Raw genomic sequence first — 19,082 nt, 5'->3', positions numbered from 1 at the left:
GTCGGAGCAAGCGGCAAAGGTTACAAACCCAGAAGCAAGGTTGGAAAAGCACTTTTCCCTCCCATCACTTCCGGGTTGATGACGTTGTTATCTTTTCGGGTGTGGGGGGAAATCCGGGACGGTTGTGGTTCGTTTTGAAACTTTTTTGTTTTTCTTTCCAATAACGCTTTTAAACGGTCTCCGGAACCGGTTTAGTGATGAGGCTTCTCCTCGTCCTCCTCAATCATGAGCCAGTCGTGCTTGACGGGCTCGCCGGTGGCGGAAGCGGTGGCATCCTGGCCCTCGACCTCGACGGCCATGCTCTCGTACTCCTTCAGGCTGGCGGCGAGGTCGGTCTCCTCGGGAGACTTAGGGGTGGCGGGGAGGGAGAAGGTCTGGACCTGGCCCTGAGAGTCGGACTCCTTGATGGGAATGGGCTTGTAGGCCTTGAGCTCCTTGAGGTAGAGCTCCTGGACGAAGTCGGCTGTATCGGGGATTGCAGGTTAGTGAAATGCATTCGGAGCAAGAGTCTGGAGCGGTGACGACGGCGACGGCATGGGGAGGGGAAGAAAGAGGAGCGACGGGCGGATCGGAGACATGGAAGGGTATTGATCGGTGTAGGATGTTCGATGTGAATATGATGGACGAAGGTCGTTCAAGTGGTTTGCGTAACCGACATCGTTATCCGACAGTGAGGCGCACCCCAGCTTCGGAGCTTGGCCTCCCTTAGCCGCACCGGCAACCCGAATGGCCAACGCTTTCGCATCGAACGCAACCTCGCTCCTCCTCTGGGGCAATTGAAATCGGAAGACGGGAGAAATATGGACGAACCTCTGCGGGAGACGGTGGGAGCGATGAATCCCCTCATCTGGACGGCGCTGGGCCTCGCCAGCCGAGAGACAGCCGAAGCGGCGCGCTGTTTGGGGAAGAAGTCGTCAGTTTTTTCCCTTGATTTCCAACCGACGGTCCGCGCGTCCGAACGGACGCCGATGCCAACAGCGACAACACAACAACATCATCATCACGACAACGGAAAGAGAGAGAGGCAGAGAGAGGAACGTACAGTAGCTCTGGACAATTGGACGAGCATCTTGATATGTGGGTGGTGGCTGGCTCAATTGGGGACACCGGGGGGATGGCGGGAGGGAGGCGGACGACGGGTGGTTGAGGGTTTTGTACGGGATGGGACAGTAAAAAGCTGGAGTGAGCCGGTTCTGTTCTGGTTGGACGCAATGATTCCCAGCCGACAGCTGCGATTTAGATGCCTCAGGTCTCAGGCGTTGAACCTGCCTTCCCATTCTGCTTTCCCCACTTTCCCACACCATTGCTGCAGCGGGTCGGGGAAACAAGCAGCGGGCGGGTGGACTGATATCACGTGAGGAACGACCGATCGATTGGCGCTTTCCAGATTCCCACTGAGCTCGCTCTTTCACCGTCACTGCCCAAGTTCTTTTGCTATCGATCTGAGCTTCCATTGCTAGCAGTGCTAGCTGATGAGAGGTGGTCATTGGGGGACAAGTGACGGCCAAGAAGGAACGGTTTCGTCAAGTCCCCCCTCCACCAAACCACCACCCGCCGACATCATAGGCTGGCACACCTACACCAAGAGAGTTCAAACTGCCACACACTTTGTTCAGACCAAGCTTGGCCTAAGCTCCTTTCGCGATCCGGGCTAGCTCTGCTCACAGCTGCAACAATCGGCTACTTTTTGGTGGATGACCTCATACATCGACATCTAGTACTCTTGTCATTTTCGTCGTCATTGACATGTTCTTCTCTTTTACGCTTAGCTTGAAGTCGAGCTAGGCTAGGCCGTCAGTCATTTACCATGTTACCTGATCACGATTGATGCAGGTGATTTGCTCGTATGGACAAGCGGAAGGGCGTTGAAGAAGCTTATAGCTGGAACGATCTCTTTACTTCTTACGGTGTTATTTAGTCTCATCTTTCCTTTTTCATTTTGCTATATTACCAGTGTAACTTGTAAGAAAGGGGATTGCAAAGCTCAAGGTGCATACACCTAATTGAGGGCTCATGTTCAAGGCCTGCAAGGCTATGCAATCACACATGCAAATTTCGGAGGCTAAGATCAAGTGATCGATGTTGAACAAGCTATCATTGAAGAAACCCATCACCTACAACGCCACAAACTCCGTGCTCTACCCAGACTGCCGTCTCTTCATACCGCGGCCCCGGAATTCCCGTAGGCATGGCTGGGGTTGCAACCTGCCACCTGGGTATAAAGATTATACAAAACAAATTAGAGACTAATCTCTGTATCACCTAGTCTTTTTCTCTGTATGTTTGCCGTCGTCCATAGTAAACCCCCAAGCCTTGCCTGGTCAGGCCAGGCCGGTCCGGGCGCTTATCTCTTTTGACGATAAGGGATGCGTTGCTGGGAATCCGGAGACTCGTGGCTCTGCTCGCGCTTGACGGTACGCTTGGACTTGCGCATCTCGCCCCAAACGGCGGCTCCAATCCACGCAACTCCGAGAATAGCAGCAACCACGGAGTACGCAGCGACATAGGCCCGGGACGAGCTAGCGAGCTCGAGACCGAGACCACCGTTGATAATGCCGAGAATCATCACAATTCTACCGAACCAGATGTGGACGTGGCTGACAACACCGCGGGTCTGGAACTTCTTGTAGTAGGCGTGGTGGGCGTATCCCAGGAACGGCTGCACGGCCAGGAGGGCAACAACTACGGTACCCAGCAGGGTATGGGTTTGTGCAAAGAGCTACGCGGTATCAGCACTACGATCCTGGATGTCCGGGTCTAGAGGGTCTTGGAGACGGCCCGAGGGAGTATAGTCTCCCGGTTCACGAAAAAATGAAAAAAGCAACTCACATAACCGTTGTCGCGAGCATAAGCGTAGCCAGTGCCGAATCCGGCCCACATGAGCAAGAAGGCAACCGACTGCCAGGCAGCGTGAGCCATCCACTTGCCCACCAAGGGCATGAGAATGGCTCCGATGGGGTAAAGGGCAACGAATACGATCGTCATTATGATGCCGTGGGCGAGGAGGACCTTGGACGAAACGCCGCCGCCTCCATTAAATACAACACCACCGCCACCGCTGGTGGAGCCGCCATTCCCATTGCCACTGCTTCCAGAACCACTCGCAAAGGGGTTGCTGTCGGTCTGGACTGTCGCCTGGGTGAGGTCGAGGTTGAAGTTGGTGTGCTCGTCGTGCTGCTGGATGCTCTGGCTGGTGCTGGCCGAGTTGAGGGCGCTGCCCGACTTCCAGGCAGCGATCCAGGAGCTGGTAGCCGAGTTCAGGGACATGGAGCCACTGCTCCAGGATGCGCAGTTAGTGCAGCGGACGTTGGCGACCATCTTGCCGTTCTCGATGCCGGAGCCGCTGAGGAGCTCGAGGGTGGTGCTCGAAGAAAGAGTGGGCATGTTGTGGCCGCGAGCAGTACGAGGGCTGACGGTGACGTTTCCGCTTCCGTCGGCGTACATCAAGAACATGTTGGCGTTGGACATCGACGAACCCGTGCCGAGGGAAATCCACTGGTAGCTGGTCGGAGCAGACATTTGGAAGTACATGTTGCCGCTGCCGGAGCTGGATGAAGCCGCCGGAACAGCGACGCGGAAGCAGACATCGGTGTTGGGGCAAGCCTGGATGGCATCGGCTGAGGCTGTGGCCGCATCTGTTGACGTTATTAGTATCGGTGGCCTGGGAGAGGGTGCTTGCTCTATGACATACAGAGCGCGGCCGCGAGAGAGGAAGCTGCGAAGGCCTTCATCGTGTTCGGTGACAAGGCGTGTAAATCGTGGTCGTTACTGTTGGGTTTGTTAGTAACAACTTCACAGAGACTACGACGGAGGCCTCATAGGATGTTAAATCAAAGACATCGGGGTGGAGTGGGGGCCGGGATGTAACATACGAACTTGGTGTGTGTATGTTGATATGCAAGGAGGCTCCGGACTGAACGTTGGAGTGACACGGCAGTTGGAGACAACAAGGGGTGGTGGAAAGGTGGGAGCTCCGGGGGTTCTTATGAAGATGTGACGGACGCGCGACGGCAATCCAGCTCCGTGGTAGTCGATGGCGGAGATGTGCAGTTCGGATGCCAGGTTCAAAGCGGCGAACAGAGAGGGGCCGGAGCTTTCACCGTGGCTTTGCTCCCTTTGCCAACCGTTTTGCTATGATTTGCGTTTATTGGCACTTGCTCTTCCTCATGTCGTCTTCCATGAGAGGTCTTGGCGCTGGAAATGACGACGTCTTCATACACTAGCACAAAGTCATCCCCTTTTTACTTCTCGAGTGTGTTCTGACAGACAGACCCTGGCCCATGCCTTTCCATCCTTCACGCCCACCCACTCGTTTCTTGATCTCTGCTTGGGGGAGTGCGGGCAGTGACAGTTGGCTTTCTCGAATAGGTCCAGCCACGCAGGGGATGACCCCTGGGGGCACTTGTAACAGACGCATAGGATGGCCGGCTGCAGGCTGTATCGGAACACTCAGCTGGCAGGTATTATCGGTGAATTCTGTTAGAGGCGCTCTAGAGAGGGCTAGGGATCAGCATGTGTCTGGCGGCACATCTTGGCTAACACAGCCACGCAGATGAGGAGCTGCTGTAGGCTTGATAGCACAGAAAGTAGGTAGCTAGGTAGGTAGGTAGCTTCGTGTCGGAGAGAAAGGTAGCCGGCCATGGGGGAAACTGGGAGTTGGGCCCACGTCGACGGACCCGATCGGTTCAACACGTTCCCCGGGCCAGTAAAGCCTAAAAAATGGGAAGATGGACTAGGTAATCAGCCACAGGCGCCCCTGGTCGTAAATTTGACTCCTTGCAGCGTGTCTTGGATGCGGTCTACTCTCTTTTAGGGTGTCAGACAGAATTGGAAAGGATATGGTCCGTCCGGGGGCCGCTGGGAGAGAGCATCTGGTTCCCATTGAGTCCTTGACCGAACCTGCTGTGACACAGTGGCATGAATAGTTGGCATCTACAAGGTAGTCAGTGACGAGTAGGCCAGAGAGAGTTCCGCTTGCTGGCCCAGTAAGGGAGTCGCAAACTTGTGTGAACAATCAGATGCCATCCAGAGCATGGCCGTCGAAGGGTCCGGGCTGGGACCATCCTGGCCGGAAGCAGCAGAGTTCTACGCAGATGGGACTAGCGGGTTGGCAGGGTGTTTCTGCTGGTCTTTCTTGGGGCCGTGGGCAGTAGTTGTTCGGCACGAACTCTAACAAGATGAGAGAAGAGGGTAGGGGAGTAGGTACCTGTAGTCTGTAGGCCTGGCAGGCGAAGAGAAACTGCAAACGAAACGCCTGGCGGTGATGGCTCTCGATACCCTGCATATGCGCGTGCGTAGTTTGCTGAAAGACAACGACTATGCTGGCAAGTTGGGAAGAGAGCGAAAGTCAAGGTGAACAGACCATTGGACGTGCTTGGCGGGCTCAGCCTCCCGGAGGCAAAAAGATAGCGCGCGGGTGATTGAGGTGTCTGCTGCCATAAGCCTTGGTCAGAAACAGTGTTTCTTGGGATTGTCCGTATTACACAGTAAAGGGAAGAAATATCGGACATTGGGGAGTGAGAAAAGCATACGCAAGCATGCCATGTTGTTTTCTTGGCCTGGACCGTAGATGGCGAATTGAACCAGAGGAAAGACAAAAGATGTGGAACGGAGCACCGATCGCTAGGGTAAGCGCACCAAGCCGCGCCTTCGGGTTGCATCCATCGTCACCATGCGCCTTGTCCAATACTGTGACAGCTGTTGGAAAGCGCATGATGCACTTGGGAAGTTGGGAGAGACAGGCCGAGATGCACCTGCATGTTGGCTGAGATGCTGTGTATGTTCACAGATAGCACCTCATCCAAGTACCTTTAACTCACGGCAAGTTCAGTTCGGGTCTTTGCTTCTCATGACGCCTGCTAAGAAAATCCGGTGTATCAAAAGGGAAAGTGCCTAGAACATGCCGCGAGACCTGTGCTCAGTCGGCATCACCAAGGTACGCGCCAATTCGAGATCTGTGCTCATCTACAATCCCTCAACATCAAGGCTGACCACTCTCACGACTCACAATGTACGCCTGTAGCTTATCGCCAAGTATTTTCCAGAAGGCTTGCTGACGATGTACGTTGTCGCCAAGGAAGGGGCTTATCTGACGGTAGCCGCAGCTTTCGGCATTTCTTAACCTCCCCCCTGCTCTTGCGTCTCAGCCCAATGCCTTCACTGTCGCCGAAAGGATGGGCAATCCTATTTTCGTTCCCGCGAGGCCTCATCCTTGGAATGCTTCAAGCTCCTATCGTCGGTCAAGGCTCGTCTTCCGCTGGCCGAGGATTACGACCCTTCCGACACCCAACCACGTGTAAGTCGGTCTCTGCTTGACCTTGTGGGTGGTAGAAAGGCTCACGGACTGGTGAAGCCTGCGCATCAGATTTAGGGAAGCAAAGACGATCAAACCGTCCAACTAACCATCCGCACACCCGTTCCGATTTGCCAAATCTTGTCACTAATACGGCACCAGTGGCACAAAAAGATCAGCACCGACGCAGGCCACGCAATGCTTCCATGTTTTGTTCCATTGTTGCCCGCTAGAGAAAGCGGGCAGAGTACTGAGAGACGGGCCGGAAGGATAGCAGATCGCCGACAGTGGTTGATACCATCAGTCTAGACTTTGCTGAACCGCTACTAGGATGACCAGAGCTACCAAGCTCCTTGCCAAACTCGGAAGGATTTGAACTTGAGCCTTGCGACCCGCACGCTTTCGACGCCATGTCCAGAAGATGAAACTTTGCTACTGCAAGGTATGAGCTCACAATAATACAGTTCTGTCTATTCGTCTGACGTGGCGCAGGCATTTGCTGGTTCCCACTGTTCCTTGGCTTAGGTAAGAATGCCTTTCAATCCGAATTTTGCATTCCCAAGATGACTGTTGTCTACTTTGGACGACCGAAAGTCGTGTCATTGGGATGCGGCACAGCCCTTCATCATCTGCAACACAGGCAAGTTGAGTATTGCGTTCCATCTCGTGGAGCTAGGTATGGATACCGGCTGACTTGCAGGTCTGTTTGTGTCAAAGCTGCAAGCCTGAACTCCGCCTACGGCCAGTAACGGCCGAGTATTTCTCAGCAGGTTACAAACAATACACAAAACACCGAGGTGGATCAAATTCAAAGACATCGAAACCTACCTGGGCGCTGCCAGTGAAGAGTCTGAAAGCAGCTTCAAAGTTGCGTCACTGGGTGTGGCTCCGGGATCTACCCCACGCTTCAACCGCGTCGCCAAGCCAGAAGCATCCCAATGGCTTCTGCTTGACAGCACTCGTCATCTCTAGTACCTCTATTCACAGGCTCGATCTGCCACAGTCAGTGAGTGAGCCAACAGGCTTGACTTGGCAGGAATCTAAGCATCACAGAGTCGGACTTACATTCATCGGCTGCATTTTGCACCATCGGTACTTCCAACATCTAATGGACGCATACCTATACAAAGCCCGAATAGGCCAGGAACTTCCTGGTCACTGTAGCCCAAACAGGGTTCAATACAGCAGCGGGATGGCTGATGCTCCCAGTATGGATAGTGTCAGATGATGCTGCGACAAGACAGCAACACCATGAAGGCAACTCGTTACGACACGCAAAGTTTTTCCAAGAGCACCGGCGGCCAGCTTCGCCATGCTGCAAGATCCCCCGGCCAGTACCAAACTGCCACGACGCCGCCAGCGAAACTTAATTCCCCGAAGATCTCTATGTTGTTATAACACTCTAGCACTCAGCGAATTTGGGCTTCTCGCAACGATCTCGATGACCCAATACGGCAGCCGTTACCGGTGTGGGGCCGAGTGCGGGGCTTCGCCTTGCCGATGGGAGGTTTTTGCTCCCGTTTCCCCAGGTTGACCAACAGTCTTACACAGCAATTGCACTAACTGGGTCGCCCGCGAGTCGGGAAAAAAGGTCCACTGCAACGCTGAGCCTAGGCGATGGTGCAACTATCATCCCGCCCCGTATATGAGTTGCTCCGGAGCGACTCCACCTCCGCAACCACGACTGCCACGATTTGCTTATAATCACACGACATGCCGTCTAGCCTTTGTTTAGGGCAGAGCTTGTGGAGGCTGAGCAAGTGTCAAAAACAATTTCGAGTCCAATGACCCACGAGCAAGCTAGCCGACTACCTTATTTCTACGTTGGGTCAAAAGTTCCCAGGACAATGTAGCATCACGGATCCCAATCTCCCGGTTGCCTCAGTCTGTATTCGGACTAAGACGCTGTTCGATTTGGCGCTCCGGGGTCCGATAGTTCCGCCAGATGCACTGGTCTTGTCGACCGATCGTTTACTATTTTCATACTCTATCAACAGCGTAGCTTTCAGGGTTCGATCACGAATGCCTGTCACTACCAGACTACACCGCCAGAATCCCCAGCAGCGACCATTCTGCCCAGGTCACTGTCAGCCTGGTCTAAGCTTCGTTGAGCGCAAATCAGTTTCCGTGACTGAGGTGCTATCTATCAGTCAGGAATGAAGCGAGTACGAGATTCACGCAAATGACGCCAAGTTCTATCTAGTCTCGCCCTGTTCTTCCAAATCCAACGTGGTCATAACTTTCCAACGAACAATCCTGCCCTGGTAAGAGACTTACTCGTCTGATTCGAACAGATTGGCAATTAGGTCAAACATGGACCTGATCTGCACTCTACGCTATTGACCTTTTCTCAGTCGTCGCGCGACAACCAAGAAAGGGACGACTAGCAAAAACAATGCAAAGAGCCTTTCAGCATCAACGACATCGCAACCATCCGATATTGGTTTCGTCAGCATCGCGCAGGACATGGCCCTCGCCCTCGCCCTCCCTCGCTCATGAAACAACTCGCACACTTATTCGATGCCAAAGTAACGAGATCCTTCATCATGCAGCCCAGCAGCCAGAAAATATGCCCCGAATTGCATCGGCAACATGCTTCAGTACCTCACAACCAGCAATCCGAAGTCCTAGGAAATCGCCATATGCACCCCTCCCTCCACGCGGAACACCGTATATTCTCCAGAGCACTCGGCCCATCTTTTTACTTGTTTCTTCTTCATCTGCGTAAATCGATCCTAAAGGATTGAAGTTGCCGTGTACCAAAACCTCCTGCCCATCAGCAGATGACGTTGACCAAGCCAAAGGCAAGGAAGGCAACGCAGTAATTCGGAATCGGGAGCAGTTGGGCTTTACAAGCACATCCCCAAATCATTGATTTACGATATACCAAGGTAAGCCTCTGCCACAGACTAGCTTCTAGGTTAAAAGCAAGATAGAATATCATCAGTGAGAGCTTGCGTAATCCCATCTTTTACTTTTCTTGGTGTTTATTTATTCGGGGGCAAGGATGGACAGACTTTTTGGTCAATAACGCGAAAGATATTTTGCAAAAAAACCGCCAAGTAACAAATCTTCCCCCCCCCCCCCCCCCCGGGAGAGACCCCACCGGGGTCTTGGGAATCTTAGCAGCTAGTCATGGCTTTCCAACGTTCAGATTACCGCCAATAGGTTCCAAGGCTCTGGGACCCAGCGAGTACAGGTATCCGTCCAGGAGCACAAGATAAAAACACGTTACATGCCCCCCATGGGTTCCGTAGATTTGCCAAGCAAGCGCTCGCGCGCGGTTGACTTTACGTTACCTTATGGACAGACGACGCTTGAAAAGTGCCAATTCACATGGACGAAACCCAGCCACTCGATTGCAAAGCAATGAAAGCTTGTCCGCGCCTGTCGGTGAAAGATACAGACCAGGGGAGAAGGAAAAAGTCAAACAAGAAAAGCTCGTATATATTATCGTGACAATGCCTCGTGCAACGACTGCCGAAGAAAGAAAAAAAGGTAAAACTACGTACTAGCGATGCGCCAGAGAAAAACAACAGACCCCAATGTCGATCTTTCGCTATTCCGTCGCCCATAGACCGAGCTAGGTAGACCGAACCAGGTAGTGAAGGACTGGAAACCCTCAGTGCCCAGAATTCTACGGTCTTGCTTCGCTTCAATAACTCCGTACTGCACGCGTCCAGTGGTCGCGCCAATTCACAATGAGGCTCCCAGACTTTTCCCATGCCGTTCGCCAAGCACTCCCGAATCTCCTTCACATCTCACCACCTCTTGTCTCTCTATACGCTTTCGTCTAACGCTGCTGATGATGTGTATGAACAATGCAGTCTAGACCTCAGTGGTGAATCGAAACGCGTGGCTCTCCAGCATGCTACTCGACGCAACAAAGCTGAAGCCGCCAAAGGGGTCATCTTCCTTGGCCGACATGGCGCTCCAGGGGTCCTTGGCCGTGATGACGGGGCTCAGGGACAAGTCGGTGAACTCGGGCGCAAAGTTCTCGGCGAGCTCGGGGTCCGTGATCATGGGCTGGATGGGCGGCTCAACCTCTCTGGCTTCGAGCTTCTTCCAGTCAATCTTTTTGAAGAAGCGGTGGCCCTTCATAACCTGCAGGTCCTTGGGCATGTTGGCTCCCAGGCGCTTCTTGGGGTCTTTCTTGAGCAAGCGCGTCAGGAGATCCTTGGCGTCGGGGCTCAAGAAGTACGGCATGACGAGCTTCTGCTTGACGATGTTTTGCTGAATCTTGGCATGGTTGCCGCCGCGGAAGGGAGGATTACCAGTCATCAAGTCGTAGCCCAGCGCGCCGAAAGACCACCAATCGACCGCCTTTCCGTACTTTTGTCCCTGGATGACCTCGGGGGCCATGTACTCGACAGTTCCGAGCATCGAATTGCAGTGGTCCTCTGAAGTATCGACCGCAACCTTGGAAAGGCCAAAATCGGTGAGCAGCAGATGGCCTTCGGAATCCAGCAGGCAGTTTTCGGGCTTCAAGTCACGGTACACGACACCCAGGGTGCTATGCAGGTGCGAGATGGCCAGAAGCATTTCTGCCATGTAGAACGCAGCAACAGGCTCGGCAAACATCTTTTCGGTGCTCAGGTGAGTGAACAGCTCTCCACCCTGGCCGTACTCGAGAATCAGGTACAGCTTCTCGTGGTCCTGGAAAGCATAGTAGAGCTTGACGACAAAGGGGTGTCGGTTGACCGATTCAAGGATCTGGCGCTCCGTCTTGGTCTGCTCGATGAGCTTCTTGTGCACGGTAAGGGAAGCCTTCTTGAATTGCTTCTGAGCGTAAAGCCGGCCGGTGTTGCGCTGCTTGACGAGAAGCACGGTACCGTAGGTTCCCTTTCCAAGGCATCGGAGGGGCTCAAAGTCGTCGGCCGTCATCTTACGCTGGACGTCCTTGCTGCCCTCGATGGGCACAATGTGGCCGTTCCGCTCTCGCACGCTCTCGTCGACGTAGTCATGTTCCAGGTTAACCTCATAGCTTGTAGACCCGTTCTCGGAACGCTCGCTGCCGGCCTCGCTCTGGCTGCCGTCCTGGCTCCCGCAGCGGCTCATGACAGCGCTGCTGATGCCGAACCCCTTGGAAAGGCCGCCGTGGCCGTTGCTGCCGTTGCTGCCGTTGAGGGTCAAGGTGCTCGTTCGGGAAGAGTTGTCCAAGCTGAGAGGCTCCATCTGCAAGCGCAGCTTGGCGATGCCCGAGACAGCAGGAGAGGAGGCCCCACGCATGTTGGGGCTGCAGTTGGCGCTGACGACATCGTCGATGAAGGCGGTGCGGCCGGAGCGCTTCGCGGAGAGAGGCGGGGTAGCGCAGACGCCGTAGTCGGAATCCTCGTCGCCGGAGGTGACGGGGGTGTTCTGGAAGCCGCGCACCGTGTTCAGTGCGGGCGTCGCCTTGGCAATCATGGTTCGGGTGGTGGTGGTGGTTTACGGGAAGGATTTAAGGTGGCCGCTCCGTATAGAAGTATGGATTGCTCGTAAACGAGGGGCGCGCGTCGGTGTCCCGGTCGCGCCCTATACCAGTAGTGGGCGTCACTTTGGTAGGAAGGTTATGGATAGGAGTGAAGCACGGAGATCGTGCCTCGTCGTCGCTCGGGATCGTCGCGGGGGTCAGAATTGTAGTTTCTCTCGAGGTTTTGGTGGCTCGGGTTTCGGCGCATCTGGCGGCGGAAGAATGAGCAAGTGATGTCGTAAGTGTCGTTTCTACTAGGCATTGGTGTTTGGTCGGGTTTCTTGAGTAGTCGGTCAGTCAACAAGGCATTGTCAGAGGGAGGAGTGGTTGCATTCACCCAAATGGTGTTGTTGAAGAAAGGGAAAGGAGAAGGGATCGAATGGAAACAGGCCGGCTCCAAGGTTTAACAGATTCAAGAAAATTCAGCCCGCCCAAGCCGTTCCTCCTTCGGTCGGGACAGGCCACCCACAGGCTAGGTACAGGGGGGTTTGTGTGCAATGTAGGTACAAGTGGTAGGTACCATAGTAAGACAGTGGCTGGCCCAAGGTGAGCGGACCAACGAGAGGGCCAGGCCATGTCAGCCAGAGCGACCTGAGTGACTTTTCATTCACATGGCTGTGGGCAGCGGACACTTTTTTTCCCTCCCACCGTCCCACTTTCCACTTCCTTCCCACCCAAACCACACCCAAAATGACCGAAAGTGACCAAAAGCACCGCACTTTGGAGGGGGAGGTGCGAGGGGGAGTGTGGGCCCAGGCACTCCGTAGTGGTCCACTGGTGTGGGATTGGCAAGCGGAAGCCAAAAATTCGGGCACCCGCGCTGGGGCCTTTTGGGGTTCTTTCATTGGGCAGGCGCAGGGGCTGTAAGCCTGTAACCTGAGGGCATTGCTTGCCTTGTTCCAACTCAGCCCAAATTGTCTGGTCTCGTCCTTTTTCCCTCTCATTTTCTGACTCTCCTTCAGTGACCTGTCCCATTTCCCTTGACGGCCCTGAAGTACCTTAGACTGCCGCGGTGTTGTTCCCAATTTGTAAGTTCGGCTGCGGGGGTTTCCTTTGCCTGCCGTGGCCACTGTACTTGATGCAGGACCCAGGCATGCAAGTTGCAACACTGAAAGACATGTCTGGCGTCCCTTTCCAGGCCTTCCCTTTCCGTCTCGTCGCCGGTTAGCAGCGGGGATCAGCGTGGTAAGGTAGGTAGGTACTCTGTTGTTACCGAATTTGGTCGGCGGTGTCAGCGGAGCGGGAAGGTACCATCCGGACACTCATGGTTTTCCCTAAATACGCAGTAGCCGGGATTCCACCAAACAATCTCGGACATGAAGGTACAGCTTTCCTTCCTCCAATTCCACGTGCTCTTGTTTGTGTCCGACTGTCGACGGAGGCAGCAAAGTGATCCTTCCCAGCCCCGACTTCACAAATCCCCAGACCACGACATTAAAGAGGGAAGCGAATCCGGGACCAAGGATGGGCGATTATGACGTCCGCCAACTGTCACGAAATGTGGAGGATGGCAGAGCCCAAAGGATACAAAGTACTCCGTACCCAAGGACCAAGGTACCTTAGTCACCTTACAAAGTGGTCTGACACCGGCCTCTTTCGCTTCCTCATCAAACACGCACATGGTAACGCCGCCTCTTCGCTAATATTCCTCAAATTTGCTATTTTAATGCGCTAGCCCCGTCGCAGTCTCACTCTCAACCCGCGAGCTGGTCTTTGCGCAACGCAAAAGCCCAGGCCAGAGTCTCTCTTCCAAGGGAGGACAAACCTGAAAGGGAAAAGGGGATACAACAACATCCACAGGAAATGCATGTCAGGAATGTCTGTTGGCATGCAGTACCTATGGATTACCCGTCCAGAACAAAGAGCCCACGTCAGAGACCGGCCAGGGGAGGAAAGAACTCTAGTCTCTCATCTCTATAGCATGTCTCGGGCGAGATCGAGAATCTTGTGGCTTTACCGGGTTATGCAGAATGCATGCTACAATGGCCCGAGCATCCTGTCTCACTTTGAGTTGCCAATGGCTAGCTGACTACGGGGTATTCCGTATAGAAGACCTTATTCTGGACACCAAGAGAACATCCAGGCGTCACTTGAACGTTGGGCGACTGGTCATTGACACTAATGCTTGATTGTCAGGAAGCGTATAGTTCGTGGGCCGTATGATTATCGACCTCACTTTATGGAATCGACCAAAACACCGCAAACACATGTTCGTCGCAGCAACCACAAACGCCTTCCCCACTGGTTCCCACCGAATAAGGTGCCCCATCCTCCGCAGCCAACCCTGTCGAAACTCGGGCGACGACGATCTTCCCTCCTCGATGGTCACGTCAACGCCGGTTGACTAAGCCCAAACTGTGATTTTTGCTAGACATCAAACGACACTCTCACCTCTCTCCATCGCCTTTTTTGAACATCAACCGTGATCTACTAATTCTCCTCCACGTTGGTCAAGTAATGCGTCTCCAAACTAAATCGCGCAAACGGGCTCCTCTGCCTCAACCTCTTGCTGAACCGGAAAAACACCCACGGCGTCACGCAGAACGCGGCCGCCAGCCCCGCCAGTATCGTGCCCGCGTAGTTGGCGTTCAGCCCGGCGTACATCTCGTGCGCCACGAGCGGCGTCAGCCCCGAAGCGACGGCTCGCACGAGCGCGAGACCCGAGAACGCCGACGCCGAGTAGAGCAGGTACGAGTCCGCGAGGTAGCCGCTCAGCGTGTGCGCCGTCTCGTTGACCGCGAAGCCCACGAGCACGAGGGACGCCGTCGGGACCGCCCAGTGGACGCCCGGCACCAGCGGCGGCACCGTCCACGCGAACCACGCCAGTCCGATGGCGAGTGCCGGGGCGGCGAAGGCGAAGCCGATGATTTTGTCCTCTCTGGTCAAGGAATAGGGACTCATCAGCCATGAGAGATCACGGTGAAGGGAAGGGTACATGAGTCACTTACGGCTGGATGGGAATCTGCTTCCGCTGGCGGTCCCGGACGACCTTCATATCCCACAAGCGAGGGAGAAACGTGAAGATGACGCCGACGGCGATGGCCAGGAACGGCAGAGACGCCCGCGTCTTGGTGAACCCGAGCGAGACGTAGACCACGGTAAGCGACTCGGTAAAAAGGTAGATCATACCCCACGACGACGCCGATATGAGCGCCACCATAATGACCAACGGCTCCGTGAGCAAAATCTTCCCCGGTCGAAGGACGCTGATCCGGACCAAGGCCCGCCAGTCGCGCGCCTCATCCGGGTTATGCCACGCCAGCTCCCGCACCGTCGTCTCCCTCTGAATCTTCCTGATAATGGCCCCCAGCAGGATACTAGGCCGGCTCTCCCTGATCCCAAACATGGCCACAAGAAGCACCGCCGTCACGACGGCCGCGCTATAAAAGATCCACCGCCACCCGACCGCTTCGGAGATGTACGCGGCGTAGACGGGGCCAAAGCACAGCCCGACGGTCGTCCCCGCGTTCCAGAGGACAATGATCCAGACGCGGCGCTTCGTGTTGAACATGTCCTCCACGCTGCCGGCGATGACGACGGACGGCACGGCGGAGGCCAGCCCTGCGGCGAAGCGGCCCGCGTAGACCGCCGCGGGGGCGTGGACTAGGCCGGTGAGGAGGCTGGCGAGGCAGAAGGCGGCACAGGAGATGAGGTAGGGGAGGCGGCGGCCGAAGAGCTCTGAGAAGGGGGGGATGAGGAAGCCGCCTATTGCTTGGCCTAGTTGGTACCTATCACCTTGTTGTGAGTATTCATTTCCAGGGAGGAAATGATTTAAGAGAGAGAGGGAGGGAGCTCTTACATTAGGGTGAAGCCCACCAGGGACACCTGGCGACTAAGGCCATAGTCTGGAGCGGCCTCTGTTGCGGCGACAGCCTGTATGGGGGCAGAGCCTTGTCAGCATATCGTTTGTCTTTGATTTGTATCTGATGATTATGTCGATGTTGCTATGTAGGTATAAGGGACTTTGGTATAGGGGGTTTTGATATAGCAACGACCCAGGAATCTCTCCCAGCCGCTCGGTTCCTCCCGCGACACGGATCGCCTCGGCAGGGACCGGTGGGTATGGATGGTAGGTAACATAAGACAAGGTAATGTAGTAGAATCACATACCCCAGTTGTACTTATAATCGTTCTTATCAACCCGTCAGCTATACATGGATTCAAAACAAACATTGAGGGAAAACAGATGAAAAGCTCTCTCTCTCTCTCTCTCTCTCACGTGTACAGCTCAAACAGAATGATGACCGTGGTATCAAACGTCTTCCGTCTGGTAGTCCAGTTCCTCGGGTGCGTAGCACAGTCCCGCTGCCAGTTGACGAAGCCGTCGGCGCGCCTCTCGACCCCGTACCGTGCTAGGACCGCAGTCTCATCCGTATCGGCCTCCGTCTTCTCGACAACGGCGCAGGATGAGGCGGCGATTTTCTTGACGTCGGACTCCGTCGGTTCCTGGGGGTAGTGGCACTCGAGGACCATGTTTGGAGACGCGGCAAGGGGAAAAGGGGACGGGAAGGAAGTTGGGGGGTGGAGGTTAGTGATGTTAGATGAGTATGATCTAGACAGGCGGTTGAGTATAGTAAAATGACTGGAAAAGCAATTGCTACGAAGAGAGGACTCGTAGAATGGACGCCAGTACAATACCGTCGTCTCCCCCCTTTTTGGGGGACTGCATTATGCTTCCGGCTACCGGCTTATATCCCACACCGCTGATCGACGACGGAGTATCATTTTCTCTGCAAATTGTAGGCACCTCCATCCAGCCAAGAGAAACACCAGCCCTCCTTCTCTAATCCTCTTCTTGGTCATCAAAACATATTCAACAAGAATCCTACAATGCCAACAAATGCCCTGCTAACTCGGAAGAGGCGAAAGCAGGCGAAGGAAAACTCAGCCCCAGGATTTCCAAGGAAAGCCAGAGAACTCCTTTAGAGATCGTGAAAGCTGCTACAAATCACGAACGGGAAGACGATTAAGGACCAACAAGGAAAGCAAACTATTTGCTGCATGTGAGATTCCTAGACGGGTTACATCTGCCGTAAGCACTTGGATTTGGGGCCCTTCGCGTCAACGGTCCAATCGTCGACAGACATCACAACATATACAGTGCTCACGATCCGTTTGAGCCAATGGGGGGGCTGGACTCGAGTCCGAGGCATGTCGAGCATACCTTCTAGAATCGACTTGTTAAGCTGACTTGGTCTGTCACTAGCCCAGGGCCTCTCCTCTAATATGCACCATTTCCCGCTGATTTGACGAGGCGAAGGCGCTGTGATTGAGATGGGCCCTGAGCTGACTGCATGACATCTCTCTCACTTACATACAAACACATGCCCTTTCTCGTCTAGCCCCCCTCCCTCACACACGCGCGCGCGCGGTTGATACGGGATGGTTGTACAAACAACCTCTCTGTAAGAATCCTTATAGAAACGCCACGATGAATGCAGACGGATGTGTCCCATTTGTTGCTCACAATTTGGAGCGGTAGAGATTCTAGACCTAGGTATCTCGTGATGAAATCTACAGTTCGGGTCAGATTGATCGTCGAGGCATGAACAGCAATATCGCTACTCTTATAATCACCACCAGAACCCGGCCAAGGCTTCCACAATAACACGTGCGTAAAAGCCGTCGAGGGATCCCACCGTGCAGGACAGATCAAACAAGCAAACCTGTGCCTGCTCCTCATCGCTGTTTTGCTTCGAGTTGGTAATACTCATGCGAGGGCTCTGGGAGCCTGCTCTGGTTTCAACAACAGCTAGCAACTGCGCACCATTCCTTGACAACTGAAAACTCGACGAAATCCTCATCATGACACCCGACGACGAGAATGCCCCTATCCTCTGGGGCTCTCCCCAGCAGACCGGTGCCGCCTTCGACTTCAGAAGTACGTCAACCCCCTTTCCACCCCCGGCCATCCCAAACACCGCTCCTCATCTCAATTCTATTCCCGTAACCCAATACCTACTCATCTAACCAAGCCCCAAACCCTCTCCAGGCGACGTAATCACAACCCCCTCCCTCACAATGCTCGCCGCAATAACCCACACAACCCTCTCCGACGACGTCTACTCCGAAGACCCCACAACCTCCCGCTTCGAAACCTCCCTCGCAGCAACCTGCGGCCACGCCGCCGCCGCCTTCGTCCTCACCGGCACAATGGCAAACCAACTCGCCCTCCGCACCCTCCTCACGCAACCCCCGCACGCCGTCCTCGCCGACGCCTCCGCGCACATACTCCACTGGGAAGCCGGCGGCGTGGCCCACCTCTCGGGCGCCATGGTCCAGGGGATCCGGCCGCGCAACGGACTCTATCTCACACTCCAAGATATCGAGAAACATGCCGTTCTGACGGATGACGTACATAAATGCCCCACGCGGGTGGTGAGTATCGAGAATACGTGCTCGGGTGTCGTTGTTCCGCTGGTGGAGATGAGGAGGATCAGGGAGTGGACTTCCGCGAGGGGGATTGCGGTACACATGGACGGCGCGAGGCTATGGGAAGCTGTCTCGGCTGGCGCGGGCAGCTTGGAGGACTTTGGACGGTGTTGTGATGTGCTCACGCTAGATTTCAGCAAGAACCTCGCCGCGCCGATGGGCGCCATGGTCCTTGGTTCCGCGGAGCTGATCAAGCGTCTGCGAAGGATGCGGAAGAGTATCGGCGGCGGGATGAGACAGGCCGGCGTCCTCGCCGCCGCGGCGCGGCAGGCTGTTCTCGAGAACTTTGGTCCCGGGACGAGGGATGTGAGGGGCGTGTTGGGGAGGAGTCGTGTGATGGCGGCCGAGGTCGGGGGGATGTGGGTTTCCAGGGGCGGGGTGCTGTTGAAGCCTGTTGAGACGAATATGGTCTGGTTGGATCTCCGGGGTTGCGGGGTGGGTGTCAAGCAGTGGAATGAGGCTGGGAGGCGGAGGGGAATCAGGTTGGATGGGAAGAGGGTTGTGTTGCATCATCAGGTTGGGGAGGTTGCGATGAGGTTGTTGGGGGATGTGATGGATGAGGTTCTTGGGAGGGTTCGTGGGGTGTCTGCTGGAGTTGATGGGTTGCCCAAGGCGAGGTTGTAGATGTCTTCTTATCATGACCCTTGGAAACGACGATTTGAATCCTTGTTCGCGGCAGAATTGACCACTGAAGTATCCGAGTCTTGTTGGACGCAGGCAAGTGGGCGACAAGACAGGATGCCTGTCGACGTACGACTAGCTAGCTGCCTTCTTACTACCACAGCCATTGTTATTATCACTATACTACGCTTTATAAAGGGTATCCTGTAAGGAATACATGGAAAACAGAAAGAAGAATAGTAGTACTCTTACTACTAGTAGTCATAGTAATGATGGTAGTAGTAG

The 19,082-nt window shown here is 54.7% G+C and overlaps 5 protein-coding genes across 5 annotated transcripts; 1 reads left to right on the top strand and 4 right to left on the bottom strand.

Annotated features, from left to right (window-relative positions):
• On the bottom strand, window positions 1–1,165 carry BDP81DRAFT_24692 (ATP synthase complex subunit H). The gene is made up of 3 exons (XM_060582867.1): window positions 1,043–1,165; window positions 811–895; window positions 1–463 (listed from the first exon to the last, which is right to left on the bottom strand). Exons 1-3 carry the CDS (start codon window positions 1,067–1,069, stop codon window positions 192–194), a joined length of 384 nt encoding a protein of 127 aa, XP_060445176.1. The 5' UTR covers window positions 1,070–1,165; the 3' UTR covers window positions 1–191.
• A 1,062-nt stretch (window positions 1,166–2,227) lies between these two features.
• On the bottom strand, window positions 2,228–4,057 carry BDP81DRAFT_24667 (uncharacterized protein). Its single transcript, XM_060582866.1, has 4 exons — window positions 3,873–4,057; window positions 3,692–3,768; window positions 2,830–3,635; window positions 2,228–2,719 (listed from the first exon to the last, which is right to left on the bottom strand). Exons 2-4 carry the CDS (start codon window positions 3,729–3,731, stop codon window positions 2,345–2,347), a joined length of 1,221 nt encoding a protein of 406 aa, XP_060445175.1. The 5' UTR covers window positions 3,732–3,768; window positions 3,873–4,057; the 3' UTR covers window positions 2,228–2,344.
• A 5,661-nt stretch (window positions 4,058–9,718) lies between these two features.
• Window positions 9,719–12,090, bottom strand: BDP81DRAFT_427845 (kinase-like domain-containing protein). The gene has a single exon (XM_060590383.1). The coding sequence runs from the start codon at window positions 11,696–11,698 to the stop codon at window positions 10,121–10,123; it is 1,578 nt and encodes a 525-aa protein (XP_060445174.1). The 5' UTR covers window positions 11,699–12,090; the 3' UTR covers window positions 9,719–10,120.
• Window positions 12,091–14,174: 2,084 nt separating this feature from the next.
• On the bottom strand, window positions 14,175–16,217 carry BDP81DRAFT_461038 (major facilitator superfamily transporter; the record flags this gene model as incomplete). The annotated part of the gene is made up of 6 exons (XM_060593717.1): window positions 14,175–14,622; window positions 14,693–15,472; window positions 15,544–15,617; window positions 15,855–15,876; window positions 15,964–16,124; window positions 16,173–16,217. The coding sequence occupies 6 exons, from the start codon at window positions 16,215–16,217 to the stop codon at window positions 14,175–14,177; spliced, it is 1,530 nt and encodes a 509-aa protein (XP_060445173.1).
• Window positions 16,218–17,162: 945 nt separating this feature from the next.
• BDP81DRAFT_488462 (beta-eliminating lyase) lies at window positions 17,163–18,801 on the top strand (the record flags this gene model as incomplete). Its single annotated transcript, XM_060595241.1, has 2 exons — window positions 17,163–17,625; window positions 17,737–18,801. The coding sequence occupies exons 1-2, from the start codon at window positions 17,550–17,552 to the stop codon at window positions 18,798–18,800; spliced, it is 1,140 nt and encodes a 379-aa protein (XP_060445172.1). The 5' UTR covers window positions 17,163–17,549.
• Between the last annotated feature and the right edge of the window lie 281 nt (window positions 18,802–19,082).

The sequence above is a fragment of the Colletotrichum phormii genome (assembly GCF_030913505.1).
Source record: "Colletotrichum phormii strain CBS 102054 chromosome Unknown BDP81scaffold_10, whole genome shotgun sequence".
Classification (NCBI taxonomy): Eukaryota; Fungi; Ascomycota; class Sordariomycetes; order Glomerellales; family Glomerellaceae; genus Colletotrichum; species Colletotrichum phormii.
The sequence above is the reverse complement of the archived record's forward strand: the minus strand, read 5'-3'. Positions and strand labels throughout refer to the sequence as shown.